This window comes from Thunnus thynnus, chromosome 20, assembly GCF_963924715.1.
Source record: "Thunnus thynnus chromosome 20, fThuThy2.1, whole genome shotgun sequence".
NCBI lineage: Eukaryota > Metazoa > Chordata > Actinopteri > Scombriformes > Scombridae > Thunnus > Thunnus thynnus.
Window position 1 is genome coordinate 11,537,242 of NC_089536.1, and position 17,570 is coordinate 11,554,811.

The window sequence follows — 17,570 nt, forward strand, 5'->3', positions numbered from 1 at the left end:
CTCATATCAGGCACTGCAGACTGTTCTTGTGCCCTCACTAGTATGTTGAAGAGGGTCAGACTCAAGCTGCATCCTTGTCTGACCCCCCTGGCTTTGGGGAAAGAAGTCTGTGTGTTTTTTGCCAATCTCGACAGAGCGCTTGTTGTTTTTGTACACCGAGTTAATGATGTCATAGGTTTTCCCCCAACACCACTTTCTAAGAGCTGATAACAGCAGATGCTCACACTAAATTGAATCGAAGGCTTTTTTGAAATCAACAAAGCAGGAGAATAATTTACATTTGTTTTTGCTTATTTGGTTGTCAGTTAGGGTGCTGAGGGTGAAGATATGGTTTGTTGTATGATAATCTGGTAAAAAGCCAATTTGGGATTTGCTCAGGACATTATTTTTAGGAGTTGTAGGAGTCTGTGGTTTATGACTATAAAGAGGATTTTCCCGAGGTTGCTGACACAGATCCCACGGTAGTTATTGGAGTTGAATTTGTCTCCACTTTTGTGGAGGGATATTATCATTTCTTGAACATTGGGGAAGATCCCAAAGCTAAGGGCGATGTTAAAGAGTTTTAGTATAGCCAATTGGAATTTGAGGTAGGCTACACTTCATGCAGTGCACTGTTTTGTTCACTGTGATATGGTTGCAGGCGGTGATGAAAAACAAAAAGTTGGGTGAACTATGACCTCCAGTTGATGCTCATCATTAGGCAAACACACAGAAACAAGCACATTTTCAGAAAATTAGCCTATCATTTATGCCTCTATTTCCTTTTAAAAAAACATCTATGTAAAATGTTTTCATTTTCTGTGATCTATAGCCTGCAGCCATAAACACTCTCACTCACTCTCAATATAAATGAGTGAAATCAGATTGTGCTACATGATTAAGGTCACACTTCAACACTTCTCAGCATTCTCAACATTTGCTTCATCTTCTGCAAACAATGAATGTATTACTAATAATGAGAAGATTTTTTGAGATGCAGTAGCTCTCAGAAAATAGGAAAGACTGCAGTATACAAAATGCATTTAAGCAACTAAATTATGTATTTGCCAATAATGTTATCAATTTGTGGAAATCTTTGTTTTTTGAGAGCTTCCTTATTTCATAACAGCTCAAAAAAGTCCTCTCACTAGTTTCTTCTGTAAAGTACACCATAAGATGTGGTTGAAAGCTCTCAAAAGCAAGTTAATGGGCCTTTGAACTTAGATTATTATGTCGCACGCACAGTTCTTAAAGGTCAAGAATTAACTTCAATGCTGAAATATACAGTGTCGGTTATGTTTTATGTCATCAGCTCATTTTGAATGCAAAAAAAAAAAAAAATCATCAAAGTATGTCACTGAATATAATCAGTTAGTGTAAAAGTATTTTCTCATAGTCAAGAATGCCCATATTCATGATCAACACTTATAAAATGTACCAAGACATGTTCATTCCTGTCATAAGTTGTAATACAAATTATAAAATAGTGCAGTAAGACAAAGCACATGATGCCCTTTGATGTATTGTATCCTGGCTTTTGTTTGCTTTAGCCCGTCCAGCTGGGATCAGTCTCCTCTGTTCATATCACTTTTCTTACAACCTGCGGGAAGACAGAAACTGGTTCTTGACAACTGAGAGCACAGATCACACCGTGAACATCATAGTTAATCAATCGTGAAAGCACGAAATTGATTGAGCTATTTATTCTTGGGTTATCTTGAACAGAAACATTACTCCTCCCAGGCTTAACTTTAAAAAGTTGCTAATTTTCTGTTGTGAAACGTTGTCAGAGTCCTTGCTTTATTATAAAGTATTCATGGGTGGTAGGGGATATTGATATTGGTTTGGAGTTTCTTTGAGCAAGTTGAACCCCTACTCAACACCCAGGGGTGCTTTAGAAAACATAATGAATAGTTGATTTTCTTTCATAACAGATTTTGAAAGTGTAATTGTCATGAACACCTGTTTGGAGTTGAAATAGTTATGAGATAATGAACATGTGTGTCCCATAGAAGTTTTGTGTACACGTCTGAGTGCAATGGATACATTTTACCACAAGGTGTCATATTTGGTCTCAACTGAATATTTCTCCCCAAACGTGCTCCTCTGGGTGCTTTTAATGCATTTCACTATTATGCTCATACTACTTGTGGGAGCTTAACTCTGGCTCAGGTGAAGTATTTTCCTTTATTATCTTTGCCTTTCCTGTTGCTGTTATAAGGCTTTTAGCATATGGGCTTTTCAGGGGTAAGACAGACACCAGGCCAGAGAAAGGATATGGACGAGACAAGTGATATTAGCCGTGCGCTCCTCTTCACATTTGGGACATTTAACGGAAAGGATGTTTCTCTCAATATGTCACAGGACATATCCTCTTCATGCTCTTTCTCAGACCTGTGCTCTGTTTTATGGCCATAAAATGGAAGGAAATGAAGGACTTGAGAGTTACTTCAGAGTAACCATCTTTTTTTAGCACTTAATTTCATTTTAACCGTCTTTTACTGACTTCTTCAGGACCACTTCTTGCCTGTTGATATTTGATTCTGATCTTTCAAAATCACTTGGGAAAACATTTTAATATGATTTACTCATCTCACTGATTCATTCATGTTATGAAGCTTGATGGGAGGGTGTTGTTTCACAGTTAGGGCGATACGAGAACATCAGAGTCTTGGCCTGCTGTGCTGCAGGAAGGAAGGAACAGGTGTGGCAGCACTAGATTTTACATCCATATCTCGAAACTCGCCACTTGTGCAAATAAGCTTAATTAGGACATTATGCTGTGTGACAGACTGTTGATTACGCATAGTTTTACAAGAAAATATTCCCACAGGCAGCTGCTTAGAAGATAAACCCAATGTTTTTGATTGTTTTGTTCTCTTCTTTTAGCTGTAAAAGATGTATGTTTGGCAGAATTAGTGGGGTTTTTTGTGTAAGTTTATGCCTTTATAGTAGGTATAACATCACTGGATGTTGTTGGCTTTGTTCTTGCTTCATATAGCCTACAGGATGAAATGAGACACTCAGCACATGATGTTGGTCTGACCTCAGGGTTACGACTACAAGAGGTAGAGCACACAGCCCTTCGCAGCTGAATCTCAAGCTTAAATCTAAGTATTTGCCCAGCTGTAAGCCTGTTTGCCTTCGACATGGCATGTGTTAACCGCTAATGAATGGAGTAATTAGAGCATCGTAGTGAATTAGGCTTACGTGATGTCATCTGTGTGCAGTTGTTACCCTCTTACTGATTGTCAGCCTACTGGCAGGTCAACATCAGGCTGTGTCAGCGAGAGCTGCAGCTGATTGTAAGAAGTTTCGATAACTGATGGTTTAATTTATATGTTTGAGACATTTGTTAAAGTGTTTGCCATGTGTGGGAGGCATTGTGCTGCCAGGAGGCTCTGATAGTGATTGGATAGTGAACTGGATGATGAGTAAGCCTCTCTTGGTCCGCCTCCACATCCTCTTTACACATCCCCACACACATACACATACACACACACACACACACACACAAATACCGGCATGTGCGACCAGCCTCGCACCTCATGCACAGGGGCTGCATACAAAAAAGTAACAAAAAGCCAACAAGGGAGTATGCTGTCACCCATCTAAGCCTCACTCCCCACTCCTCACCCCTGCTTTCTCCCTTCTCCTGCTGGGGTGCCTGTTTGGGATCTGTCCTCACTGAAGGACACGTTCATTGACTTGCTTTATAAGGACGCGTTGATGATGCGAGACGTAGTGTGATCCACGGGCAGAGACAGATTGCCTCACAGATCGCAGAGGGATGCCAGCAAGGATGTCTGACTGAGACCGGTGCCGCTGCCTGCCGGAGAACTGTCATTTGGGCTATTTTTAAATCCACAATTTTTTTATTTTTTTTATTTTTTTGGTTTTTCATTGTATTCCTTAGAGACTCGAGCACCTATCGGATGGTGGACTGCACAGCTGAATGTCAGGTACAGTTGTGATACTTTACGTTCTCTCTGTTATGATACTCGACTCCTGCTGCAGGCTTGTGGTCGCTATCGGTATGTCCCTAAAGACTGTGATAGTAGAGATATGCGCTGGTTTAACATAGCCTTTTATAATAACCCGTCATGTTTGGTATTCAAATAGCAAAATGGATTACATTCTTCATGGCATGTGATGCCTAGGCTCTCCTCTGAAGTGTTTATCAGCTCTCATTCTTTCACCAGAGGACCGGCGCCTGAATGATTCAGGCATCCTTCTCCAACTTAGAGACTGTAGCTGCTAAACAGGACTTGTTTGCATATACACAAGTTTACGACTTCAGTCTGAGAGGCAAGCAAAACTAAACCGTGTTAACAAATGTGAAATGTGCCCGTGCAGAAGTTCCTGAAGGCGTTGACAAATGAAAATGCTGTCAGTTGGCCTGGCAGTGCCGACAGAATATTGTGGTCAGACGCTGGGGTTGAGAAAAAATGAAAGCCACATTACTGCAGCCTTGAAATCATAGGGGGATAAAATTGCCATCTTGAAATGAAATAAATTACAGGCAGGGGCTTTAAAAATAGATTCACACACCCTTTTTAGCAGCTCAATGTCGAGCTGTGATGAAAGCAAGAATGTAGAAGGCTAAAGGTTATTCACATGATTTATGTCATATTCATCCTAGTCGCATAGTTTGTTTTTTTGCACTCATTACGTCCCAGTTGATTTGCTGCTTGTACTAGGAAAAAAAAAAAGCCATTCAGTCAGTTGTTTTCCAGTCATTTTGTGTATTTTGTCTTTTAATCTGGACCATCTTACTTGCAGCGCAAACGCTATTTCAGGCAGCTTGATCAGATTTGGAAATTGCATCCTTGAACAATGCATCGCATGGCTTCCTTTTTGCCACAGTCTCTTTCTAAACAGGCTGTTAGTGATTTTATTTTGAGCAAAAGCAAACATCAGAAGCGTAAGCTGACACAAATTCACAATGAGATCTTTGGAACAGTTTTTGGGGAAACAAAAAAGATTTTCTGCAGAGGAAGCACTGAGCTCATTTCCGCACAGCACTGATATTTAGTTCAGGAACTAGCAATGTCCTGTGGAGTCACGCCTGTATGTAACCCTTAACCTCATTGGTGAAATATGTGTACAGCTGCACGGAGGAAGTTTCAGAGAGTACAACTAAGAATTTCCTGTAAAGGTGTGCTTACACTTCCTCTGCCTGAGGGCGTGTGTGACTGTCTTGTGTTCATTGGTTTGGTGGTTTTAGTATCCTGTGATAAGTGAGAGACACTGTCATTGTAGTAAATAAGACAGGGATTGATTTTCTCCAAATCTTATAATATAGTCAGATTATAGTCAAAATCAACAAAAAGTAGCAATGAATTTGGTGCCGTTTTGGAATTGAAAACTTGAGTGCATCATGCAACCACAGCTGATGTTATATTTGTATAATTCTGTTGTTTTATTTGGCTTTGAGAAGCCAAAGAGGCTTTCAGACTTCACATTGTCAGACTGAATGAGTGGTCTCTGTGGAGCCCAGAAATTCCCAGGATCCTTGTCTAAACTGAGTAATGTCACCAATGTTAAATATGCAAATTGCTCCAAATTTGGTATTTTTCTGCGGTCCTCGCTGCCACGCTTGCGGCTCTCCTCTCGGCCTCGATAAGGGAAGTTGCGTTGAAAGATCTCCCAAGCGTTACAAACTGATACCCATCCCTTTTGAACCCCTGCATCTCTTGTGAATGAAGAACGCTCTGCATCCTTCCTCGGGCCACCAACAGATGCATCCTGCAGCTGCACGCTCCTTCCTGTCTGCACTCGGACCCTTTTGTCTGAAGACGTTGCTACAGCAAAGTTGGGACACCGGCTGAATTTAAATGGGGCAGCCCTGAATGGAGCAATGCTGATAGGCTGGCAGGAGGTTCCAGTTTCCATGGTCTTACTGCGCCATTAGTGAATTTGAATATTAGGGTCTTTTGCACACTTCGGCTGGCTGTTTACGGCCTTGGTGGTAGTGTCACAAACAAACAGACAAAGGTGAACTCAGGAACATCTTTATTTTCTTTTGATCATTTAATTTGACAGGAATAGTTTAGTTGAATCTTGCCCCACATTGTCAGAGGAAATCCGAGTTTGTGTTGTGATTTTATTGGCCTCATGAGCAGTGTGACACTACTCTGGCTGACATGTGGGATAAACAGCCTCTCTGATGAGTTGCCTTGATTGGTTCTCCAGGAGGATGTTTATGACTGAGGGCTATTTCTACTCAGGCCTCCGCCCCGGCTGCCTGCCCGCTAGACCAGGCCTTGCCATGCTGAAATCAGTGTGGCTGATGCACTGAGTGTGTAGCAGAGACATCCGTGTGAATGTGTCTGTGCACTATGGTCTTGCAGCAGAGGTGACAGCCTGTAAGGTAAGACAGAGGAAGTTTTTTTTTCTGATGTGTCAGTTTCAGTGAGCAAGCAGCAGTATGTGCTGTAGTATCAATAATGTCACATTTCCTTTGGAGGCCTACAAGCGTCTGCCAGGAAATGTCAGTTAGTCTCATTTTACAAATAACAACACCACATGGGATAAGGTAGAGGAAGTTCTAGTGTCTGGAAGAGGATAATGAAAGAATCCGTTGTCAGTAGTTTATGGCCTTCGACTGAGCCGCATAGGAACATGCATATTATCATGCATGACTGTGGTGGTGGGTAAAGGAAACCTACTGATTACATGTCCTTAAAGTGACAGAGATTAAAAAGGGTTTGCCATGTAAATGCCCTTTACTGTGAGGAATGCTTGGACTGTAAGCTGTACTTTCAGTCCAAATAGGAAACCAAGGAGACGCAGAAGACTTTTTATATCTTACATGTGTCATATTTTACCTACTGTAGACTAAACTTTGTTTCACTCGAGCAGATGACATTACACTAGGGATGCAACTGTTTATTGTCCTTGCGTCATTGAGAAACAGAATGACTATGTTGAGTTGTAAAAAACAACCATTACAAGTTAAGGTCTTACAATTGCTTTTTTTTATGTTTGATCAGCAGAAAACCCCCCAAATATTAGATTTTCAGTTTTATAAAACAGAGAAAATACATTTGAGAAGCTGGAACTAGTGAATGACTTAATCATATTTACTCTTGATCGATTAATTGAGTTATCATTCCAGCATGTTCCTTTGTACCTCTTGCTGTACAGTACAAGAGTCAACTGTGTCGTCTTTGTGCACAGCCTGTCCCTGTGAAAGGCAGCTGAACTTTAGCCATCTGGCTGCCAGATGTACCACTACTTCCCCCGGTCCCCTCCGTAGAGACTTGAGTCTCTCGCATGATTCTACTCTCTAACACCAGACAGGAGATAGGAACGAGAGAGCGAGGAGGACGCTGCCTTAAAGCTTGAACTCCAGAAGTTTTTTTTTTGCCCAATGCCAAGCGACTAGGCACTTCGAGCTTTGGCAAGGGGTGTTTCCCACCAACTGGAGGGGGTGGGTGGGCGAAGAGATTCAAAAGAGGAAGATTTCTTTTTGGATGTGATGCCAAGTTCTCACACTCCTTTTGGACCATGGCGGACAACAAGCAGCACAGAAAGGGGTCTGGGAGTACAACAAATCGCTCCTCATCTCATGCGTAAGATGTCGGATTTTAGTGGATTGTTGCAGTGTTGGAGGGTTTTTGTTGTTTTTGTGGTAGTCAGAAAATCATGGCAACGGAGATGCTTTTTGTATGTGGTGAGGACTCTAAATAGATTTGGGCAGTGGGAGCACAGTATCCTTGAAAATCGAGCTTCCTTTTATGGAACTTGGGAAGAGGTTCTGCCTCTGTTCACTCTTCATCCCTACCTACCTAAAATCAAACAATTATTCAAGCTGTAAAAACATTTTAGACTTTATTTCTGAGTTGTTTTTTTGTTAAGCATACCACAAGACAAAGTAAAAAAACAAATCAGTGTGTTGTGATCTTACCTGTTGTTTGTGAGAAGAGAATCTCTCTCTACTGAATCAAAAGGTCTTTCTGTACAAGGATGACCTGCCCACTCAGCTCCAGACGCAACAAAGAGGAGAGTAGCGGTGACTCACCCGGCACTTCTCTCTCCACAGAGCCTCTGTGCAGAATGAGAATCCGCTCTTTTCGAAGCTGGAGATCACACAGAGGTGCTTTAAGCTCAGGCCGCAGCAGACAGCCCTGCCATACCCCTCATCTGTGTCACATCAAATAGATTTTGATGTTGGATTGATTCTGTACTCTTGCTCTACACAGTGCAGCACCGGTGTTACAGTATGTGTGCGTGTTTATCTGTGGTTCTGCGTCGGGCGACATACTGTGATTCTCTGTGTGCTGTTTAAGGGTTTATATGTGTTTCTGTGTGTCTTTGTCTAGTCTTTCTGTGTTTGTGTACTCTGGGAGACGGCTAGTTCCTGACCATCTACATGTTACAAGTGATGCTTGAGGAGCGGTGTTGTTTCCGACACTGACTGCTTGTCGGAAGACGAGTTTGTTTATCTGCAGAGCTCCGTGCAGAGCTCACTGTTTATTCAGAGGGGAGGAGGTTTTGCTTGAAACCTGTGGCTGGCTTGTGTGGGGGGGGACTCAGTGCTCCATATCAAGTTGCATGATTAAAATATAAATACTGTCACACTCAGCTGTAATCCCCCGCCACCATGATTAAATCATAGAGATAGGACATTAATGGTGATTGTAATTTGAGTGCTGAGTAAAGCTAAAAGAGGGATTTCATAAGCTCTTGACAGATAACTCTTGCATGTTGTATCTCTCTCAAATAAGTCACTAACTGCTCTAGTTCACAGTTTTTATATTTATTACATTGACCTTTAATCACAGAGAGACAAAACAAGTTCAATATGTACTTTTTTCATGTAATAAATAAATAATAGTAATAGCAGGCTGACATTACTTCAAGTGTAAATGACTGTAATATTTACAGTTTTTGGATTCAGCAGCTGCACAAAATAACAAATTGCAAATAACAAAAAACGATGAAATCATAATATAAAGTGCACATTTAAAGGAATAACTCTGCATAATTTAGAGAAGGTGGATACCACTCTCATATCTGTCCATTAAATGTGAATCTACAACCAGCAGACAATTAGCTTAGTTTAGCTTAGCTTAACAATAAGCCAAGAAACAGGGGGAAATAGCTAGCTATATTCTGTCCAAAGGTAACAAAGTCCACCTACCAGCACCTCTAAAGCTCACTAATTAATATGTAATATCTCGTTTGTGTAATTTGTACAAAACTGAAGTGTAAAGACAATGTTTCCAGTCTATAAGCTAAGCTAATCGGCTGCTGGCTGTAGCTTCAGATGTAGCATTCACGTATGAAAGTGGGATAGATCTTCTCATTTCTTTGCAAGAAAGCAAATAAACATAATCTCAGAATGTTTAATTATTCCTTTAAAATGCTTCAAAATTTGTTAAAATGTGAACATTTTAAACATCTGTTATGTTACTTGATTATTCATTCATGTGTTATTTATAAAATATCAATCACTTCACAGTGTGCGTGTGAAACTGTCCCCAAATATCCTGTATGTGTTAACATGGTGTGTAGGCTTTTTATTTAGCTGCGTGAGTGTGTTTGTTTCCTGTTTCTGAGTCCGCTGCGATGTCATTCACAGCTGCTTGTGGAGCATGGGTACAACTGCCAGTGCCGCGCCACAGCCTGTTTCCGTAGCATCGCCACTTGAAAGCGTCCATGGCAACGGGATGGCCGACAGCAGGCAGTCTCTTAGCATGAGCCCCTTTCAGACAGTCAACATCCACAACAACAAGGCCAAGTCCATTATCACCAACAAAGTCGCACCTGTCGTCATCACGTAAGTCCCTCCCCGAATCCGCGTTCTCACAATTGGGTGTTAATCCTCTTTGATCACTGTAGTGACATCCCCCGCCCTCCAGCCGAATTGTTTGCCCCCATTATCATCTCATTTGTCAATCCGGGCCTGGCAAATAGTAGCTGATAATTGAATTGACCTCTCTTTAACATCCAGACCTACTGTTTTGTTTTGTTTTGCAGGTATAATTGCAGACAGGAATTCCAGATTCACGATGAAATCCTCAAGACCAACTACAAAGTCGGCCGGATATCAGACACTATGCCTGAGCACTACCTGGTGCAGGTAAAGACGACATGCAGGACCACCCTCTCAGCTGCAAGAGGGCACTACACTGTTGCGGAAAGACGTGGAATCATCTCACCTGTCTTTATGTCTGCTCTTTTCACATTCACATGTCCAAATTGCAGAGTGGCGTAGGAACATTGTCATGCGCTGTTTTATGATCTGGGGCAGCTATTGAAACAGGAATGTTGTCACCCTTCTATCAGGGCTTTGATCTGCTCTGTCACCTCTGCTGTGACTGTTCAGGCATGCAGTGATTTGTTGGTGGTAACCCACAGCTTCTGTTTACATTTGTCAGCAGTTTCACCAAAGACTGTGTCCATTTGAAAAAGCTTTCTTTTAGTCTCTTTGTTGCTTATCAAAAACACTCTCAAGAGTGGATAAATCTGAAAACCTCAGCCTCATGTTGGAGTGTGGACATATACTATCAATAAGACTCAGGTCCGTGTTGTACATCAGAAATATTAGGAAGCCAACCTTAAGTCTCTAACTCCTAAGTAAGTCTCTAACTCTTAACTCCTCTGTCTGTGATCCTTCATTTTGAATGCCAGTATAGCTGATCACACAATACAAGTGTTTAGGGTTGCAACTAATGTTTATTTGATTAATCTGTCAATTAATTGCTTAGTCGTTTGGTCTATAAAATATCAGAAACTGGCAAAAAATGTCAGTTTTACAAAGCTCAAGATACAAACTGAAATGTCTTGTTTTGTCCCAACGAGCAGACAGTTCATTTTGTGTCGATCAACTAATTATTGCAGCTCTAAAGGTGTTATCAGTGATGTGTATGTTTATATAGTCAGACAATTTTGAATAACAACGGAGTGATTTGATTGATAATAAATGTGCAGCAGTGTTGGAATTATTGTTCACCTCCATGAACTTCAATCTCATCACTACTTTTTTGTGTACTTGTTCAGTTTTCTGACAATGTAAACAGTAACAAATGTCAATGATTTGACCGATTTCGACAGATTCGACTCTACTGAAGCACAATATAAGGAGGTGACAGAGCAGGGATTTAACCTGTTGAGACAACAGAGTAACCAGACTTCCTGTCGCATTCATGAACAAGTTTGTTATTTGGCAACAGAAAGAGGAGGAAAAGGAAAAGATGTAGAGATTATCCAATTGTTTTGGTGTTTCAGTGTGGGTGAAGAACTGAAAAGTAAATAAAAGAACAGAAACCTTAACTAAAAACTAATTTTCACAACTGAACGCCATTTTCAGATTTATCTGACCGCGTTAGTGTTGACAGGACCTATTTTCTCTACAGAATTCACAAATCCGTGAGGGGAAGCTGGGGAAATGTTTTAACATATGTCAGGGTCACGCTTTCAGATAAATTCATCTGCATTGCTTTCCAGGGGGAGTACTTCATGGTCCAGGACGTGTACGGCAAAGCAGACGTTCTTAATACCACAGGCAGCTACGGTGCGCCAAACTTCCGCCAAGTCAAGGGATCCTACCCACTGTATGGGATGGGTCAGCCAAGCCTGAACGGCTTCAAACAGGTCCTCCAGAGGCTCCAGGCACAAGGACACGAGGTCACCGTCATGTTCTATATACACATGTAGCATTTTGAATCAATACACACAAGCTCATATAAGTTGACTGTTAGATTTTATTTCCCTGTGTCGCTGCCTGTGTAGCTTTGCCCGGCCTCTTTCTAGCCATGTTGTCAGTAAATATTTGAGGAGTCAAGTGCTCAGTCGAGGCTGTGGCTGAATTGTAGAACTGAGCAAACAGAAAGTTGCGGTCGTGTGTACCAGTGGAAAATGAATCTCTCTGCTTACAGCAGCTAGAAACTGACCGTAATTGAAAAGAAATTGACAAAATTATACATCAGGCCTCTCTAAATTCCTTACTCATGCACTGTATGTTATATGACGACAGATTGTTTCCAGTTGCTCTTGGAAGTGGTGTAGTTGCTAAAGGCAGCCAGCAACCATTTACTTTAAAACCCTATTATTTGATTGCTATCTTGCTGTGTTTTTGTAGGAGGTTATATTCTTCTGTGTGAGAGAGGAGCCGGTGGTTTTCCTGCACAAGGATGACAACTTTGTGCCGTACACCCCCAGGAGGAAGGAAAACCTACATGAGAACCTTCACGGCCTGGAAAAAGAGGAGCTGGTGGAGAGCCTGGAGCTCACCATCAGGAAGGAGGTGATGAACATGCAGTTACTCAGCACCTACCATGTGTTTCAGCACATAACAGTGTTTAGAGGAATTAAACCCCCCGCCTCCGTCCTCCTTCCTTCACAGCTGCACGACTTCGCCAAGCTCAATGAAAACGTATTCTACGTCTACAACGACATTGAGTACTTCAAAGATGAGCCACAGAAGATCACTATCAAGTGTGAGGAGGACATCCACGTGACTGAAGAGGTCTATAAGAGGCCCATGTTCACCATGCCTGCCTACAGGTTGTTTACATTGTTCTTTTATTGACCCTAGCTCCTCCACTCTACCAGCGGTTAAGACAGCAACGACGTGTGTCCGCCTAGTCGCAGAATATGCAGGGCAGGTTATAAATAGTGACGCTTGTTTGTGCAAAGGCTGGATGCCCTGCTTTTTTCAGAATAAAGGGGGTGTAAAAGCTAAAGACTGCAGCATCCTGTTTGCAATCAGATCAGCAGAGTCAGGTTTATTGAGATGTCATGAGCTGCTGGCGACATTTCCAGGGCAAGATAATATATTATTCCCCTGATAATGTTTCATAAGCCTTTTCTCTGACTGAAGATTTGTAGTCAGAAGAAAGCGGCAGGATGTTTTATTACTGATAGTTTGACATTCCAGGTGGTGTATTTTTAAGTGAGATCATTTTTGAGATCATAGATTATTAGTGATCAAGCAGCAGTGTCTCATAATTCTGATCTCTCCCATTGACCCTTGTCGGAGGAGGCGAAGTTTGTATCCGAGACTCATGAGATTAGTAAACACAACATGAGAGAGCTCAGCTGTCGAGTCTTACTTTATGTGCAGTGTGATGTGACCTACATAAAGACGATATTGACACAACACAGCCAAGGGTTCAGTTGTCGGTAACAATCTTGTTGTATTGCAGGTACTACAGATTACCACTGCCGATGGAGGGAGCGCCATTAGAAGAAGACTTTGACGCGTTTGTTAACATACTCAGGGTAAGCTCATGTAAAAACGCCAATCATGGTACAAGTCCACCCATCAAACTGTCCTTTTTTGGTATTCTTTTTTTTGTCAGTGAGAATATATTTACACAGTTGTCACATATACTGTGATTTTTGTTTTGGTGTGCTATTAAAGTAATTCATGGCTGGAATACTGAGGACATCTGGACTTTGTCACTGAGGTAGACACAAGGTCAAAGTAGCTTTTTTTTTTTTTTTAATCCTCATATAGCCTTTTGACTCTTTGTGCTATATATCACTAATAAGAGTGATAGTTATTAAAAATGGCGGAAAACCTGCACTCTGTACTTACTTTTTATCCGCTCTTTGGTCATCCGCTCTGTCTGGTTTCCGTCTTGCCCTTCACTCACACAGGATGTTCTTTTCTTCTTGTTTTTCCCTTTTTTGGACTGACTTGCAGCAGCCGGTCCAGTTCCCTGTGGTTGGAAAGTGGCTCCTTTTTTTTTCAAACAGTGTGTGGATCAGAGCTTTACTGAGTCCTTCCATACTCTTTTCTTTTTGTCATCCTCACTTGAGCCATTGTCTTTCTATTGTCTTACTCGAGAGATGCTTCCTTCCTTCATATTTACCGGTGCAATTATTCCTTCATGGATGTTCCCTCACCTCCCATTCATGTGGTTAAAACAGGCTTTAATACCAATGTTTCCTCATCACAACGCAGATATTTCTAAAATGATACACATAATGACTAAATGATGACGTTGTGATTTGCAGGTAGAAAGATATTTATGTGTCTTGGTTAAAACTGCTCAATTTGGCTTGACTTCAATCACCAAAACCATGCTCACTGGAGAACATTTCCATCTTTTGCACTGCTATCATAATAAAAACATGTCATTACCACCTTAATTATACAACACCGTTCACCTCTGATAGATGCTTTACAGTCTCCTCTATATATGCTTGCTCTTCCAGGAGAGCCCTAGCTTGTCTCTGGGACACGATGCGTCGCGGCCGCTGCCCGCTCTGCTCTTCAGCTGCCAGGTGGGCGTTGGCCGCACCAACCTCGCCATGATCCTGGGCACACTGGTCATGAATCGCTTGAGGGGTGACTCACAACCGCCACCTCAGTAAGAACTCTGCACCGAACACATCTGGAAAACGGAGAGAGAAAAGCGTCACATGAAACTTCATTACACGTTTAATCACACAGTCTAAAGATGTAGCTTTGAAGTTTCTTTTCTCATTTAACCTTTTCCTTGCAGAGTTGAGGAGGCAGCAGCTTCAGAGCCCAAACCACTGTTCCGGGTCATCCAGTCTCTGATTAACAAGCTGCCTAATGGACAGCAGGTCATGGAAGAGGTAAAGTAGATAATTTACACCATTGCAACCTTCATTTATATTGTTTAAAACATGGTCAGAATGGTTTTATATTTCATTCTAGGGGACCAAAAATGTAAATATAACAAGTTGATTATGTCTTTTCTTAATCTAACAGGTTGACCAGGCTATTACTCTGTGTTCAGAAATGCACAACATAAAAGAAGCAATATATGAGAACAAGAGTAAGCTGGAAGGGATTGGAGATGATTATCAAATTCAGGTTGGTGATATTTCTTACGTTTGCAGTGACGTAGCAACTTGTAATTTCTCTCCAGAAGCAGCACCTTGTGACATAAATGACTCTTGATTTCCAGCGATGTCTGCTGCTGAAGTTATGTTCTGCTAAATAGAGCAACAGTGACACGGCAATCAAAGAATGATGATGAGTCATCAAAAGTCCTTATCAACTGCCTTAAAGAGCTCATGGAGAACTTGAGTAACTGAGAAGTTTAAAGAGCTGAATTTATGACGTAATCTCTGTCAGGAAATCAGTGGGATCTTAAATGCGTGTTTAGTTGAAGTGTGTCACTAAAGACGTAAAGAAACTCCAATTTGAACAGATATTGAAGCTTTTGTTTTTCTTTTAGGGAAGCAGTACCAAAGACTACTTTCTCAACAGAACGAAGCAGAGCTTGGAGCGCTACTTCTACTTGATTGTATTTAATGCATACCTTCATGAACAGGTAAAATTTTTTTTTTTGCTAAGTGAATATTCATCAGAAATATATTACAAAGCCATGAAAATAATCTGAGTTGTATCTCTGTGTTGCATCTTGCAGTATCCTCTCGCCTTTGTGTCCAACTTCAGCCAGTGGATGTGCTGCCACACGTGGCTGTACAGGTTACTGGCCTGCATGGACCTGTCGGAGCTGTCAGCCCCGTCCGAGCTGGTCACCAAAGGAGCCCGCGTCCTGGTAAGTTTTTCTTTCTCTCATGATGCCGTGGCCACTTGAATTTCGATTACATCTGTGTCTGATATTTAAAACCAAAACCACATTGGTGTTGATTAATTTCAGCATCAATCCGCATACAAATACATTCTTATACAAGCTCAATGTTGCGTGCAAATCCCTCTGCCATTTTTTTTTATACAGATAAAGCTCGCCACATGATATGAATCTTTTCTCACACAGTCATCTGTATCCTCAAACGCACTATATATTATATGTTATGAGTAATATGTAACTGCATGTGTTTGCGCAGGTTGCTGATGAGTATTTGGCTCCTGACGTGCTCAGCACAGTGAAGGAGATGAAGGCAGTCAACTTCAGACGAGTGCCCAAGATGCCTGTTTATGGAATGGCTCAGCCAACATCAGAGGTGCCACACACTATCATCAAATGAATACAGAAGCATGTATTTACTCTGTCAGTGAGAGAATAATGAATCACATAAGTCTTAACCATAATTTTGGAGGACTGAGTTGAAATAAAACCTCTCTGGTGATTGTTTATGTTATGGACTACAGTTTCCATTTAGAGAGGAACCACTTGTACTTATGTGTCCTTAAGAAGTTGATGGTAACCAAATGCACACAGAAGCAGGAATGTCTCAAATTTTCTTCAATGTTATCTCAGAAAATTGTATGTAAATTTTATATATTCATCATCAATTTGCACTCACACAGTCCTGACTATTCATAAGAGTACAAATAGATTTAGGAATGACTCATAATGATTTCGCAGAGACTTGCTCGCCCACCACAGGATGCTGGAGACAGACTTCCAGCTCTGTGCCGTCTAATTGTAAACTCGCTGTGTGCAGGCTACCGGAGCAGTGCTGGCCCATTTGACGGATGAAAAGAGGAAGCACAGCCACGTGTTGTGGGTCAACCTGCAGGAGGAGCTGGTATTAGAAGGGAATGGCCAGATTTTCGTGCCAAGGGAGCCCTCGTGCTTGGATCAGCATGTTTCTATCCCATCATCAGACCCTCAGCAAATAGAGGTAAAGTTATTGATGTTTAGTTCTTATAAATATTAGAGCTGTTACAATAAAATAAATGACCCAAGAGTGACTAGTTTTCCAGTTACAAGCTTTAGAGTGCTCTAGCGTCAATTGTTTTGAAGTGAAAGGGTGTTCATGTCCCCTCTGGCCTGCAGAAATTGGAGATGTCTCTGAAGGAGGAGATCTTGAAAACCCAGAAGTGGCTGGAGGTGACGCTGGAGCAGGAGAAACAGATGAAGATGTTTAAAAGCTGCCTGACGGTCCAGGAGATCTTCAACCAGCACAAAAGCTCCCACCAGGGCCTCGTCTACAAACGCATCCCTCTGCCGGACTGCAGCGCACCCAGGGAGGAGGTAATGATTTGTATGTACTAGTGCAGGCAGGCAAGAAGTGCAGAGGTGTATTGCAGAAGGTTGAAAATGAGTGAGCATAGTGCTCCCTCTAGTGGTTAGGACCATTACTGTCTTAGTGAACATTTTTACTGTTGGGCACTCAACCACAACCACCAACATTGTACTTTATCATCTTCTTAATCTTTGTTGCGTAAGACACTATCTTTGCTGGTTCACTGATATTTTTTTGTACATTTATTTCTGAATTTCTGTCAAAATTCATGTAAAAATATGAAACAATAGTTATTGATCTTTTTAAAGCAATTGAATTTAGCAACAAATTACCATTTTAATGTATTTCATTTAATATTTATATGTTCATATGAAATTGTTGTCAATTAAGATTATGTGTAAAAGGGAAGAGATACTATGGTAGAGATGTGTGTGTATGTATTTATACATGAACTTGGCATGTGTGTTTTTGTCCTCAGGACTTTGATAAGCTGTTGGAGGCCATGAAGAGTTCCTTGGCTGAGGACTCCCACTCAGCCTTCGTTTTCAACTGCTCCAACGGCAAAGGCAGGACCACGACGGGCATGGTTGTCTCTGTTCTTACTCTCTGGCACTTTAATGTAAGACACAGCCTGGAATGTCCTGTACTGTATGTTCATTAAGGCCTTAAATATCCGAACACCATTTTACTGAAAAATGATTAGATGTGGCCACGATGTA

General features: G+C 41.4%; 1 protein-coding gene across 4 annotated transcripts in view; it reads left to right on the plus strand.

Annotated features, from left to right (window-relative positions):
• pald1a (phosphatase domain containing paladin 1a) overlaps positions 1 to 17,570 on the plus strand; it is a 59,522-nt gene that overhangs the window by 3,106 nt on the left and 38,846 nt on the right. Inside the window, exons 1-16 of one of the 4 annotated variants that reach the window (XM_067577397.1) lie at positions 3,494 to 3,941; positions 9,569 to 9,766; positions 9,967 to 10,069; positions 11,437 to 11,616; positions 12,071 to 12,235; positions 12,335 to 12,495; positions 13,137 to 13,212; positions 14,155 to 14,309; positions 14,445 to 14,541; positions 14,678 to 14,782; positions 15,150 to 15,245; positions 15,342 to 15,476; positions 15,766 to 15,882; positions 16,327 to 16,506; positions 16,662 to 16,859; positions 17,330 to 17,470. In XM_067577397.1, coding sequence (XP_067433498.1) covers positions 9,582 to 9,766; positions 9,967 to 10,069; positions 11,437 to 11,616; positions 12,071 to 12,235; positions 12,335 to 12,495; positions 13,137 to 13,212; positions 14,155 to 14,309; positions 14,445 to 14,541; positions 14,678 to 14,782; positions 15,150 to 15,245; positions 15,342 to 15,476; positions 15,766 to 15,882; positions 16,327 to 16,506; positions 16,662 to 16,859; positions 17,330 to 17,470 — 2,094 coding nt within the window. In that variant the 5' untranslated portion in view covers positions 3,494 to 3,941; positions 9,569 to 9,581. Of the gene's footprint in view, positions 1 to 3,493; positions 3,942 to 6,240; positions 6,353 to 7,313; positions 7,557 to 9,568; positions 9,767 to 9,966; positions 10,070 to 11,436; positions 11,617 to 12,070; positions 12,236 to 12,334; positions 12,496 to 13,136; positions 13,213 to 14,154; positions 14,310 to 14,444; positions 14,542 to 14,677; positions 14,783 to 15,149; positions 15,246 to 15,341; positions 15,477 to 15,765; positions 15,883 to 16,326; positions 16,507 to 16,661; positions 16,860 to 17,329; positions 17,471 to 17,570 lie in introns of those variants that run through there. The other 3 variants (XM_067577398.1, XM_067577395.1, XM_067577396.1) reach the window with 3 other exon arrangements.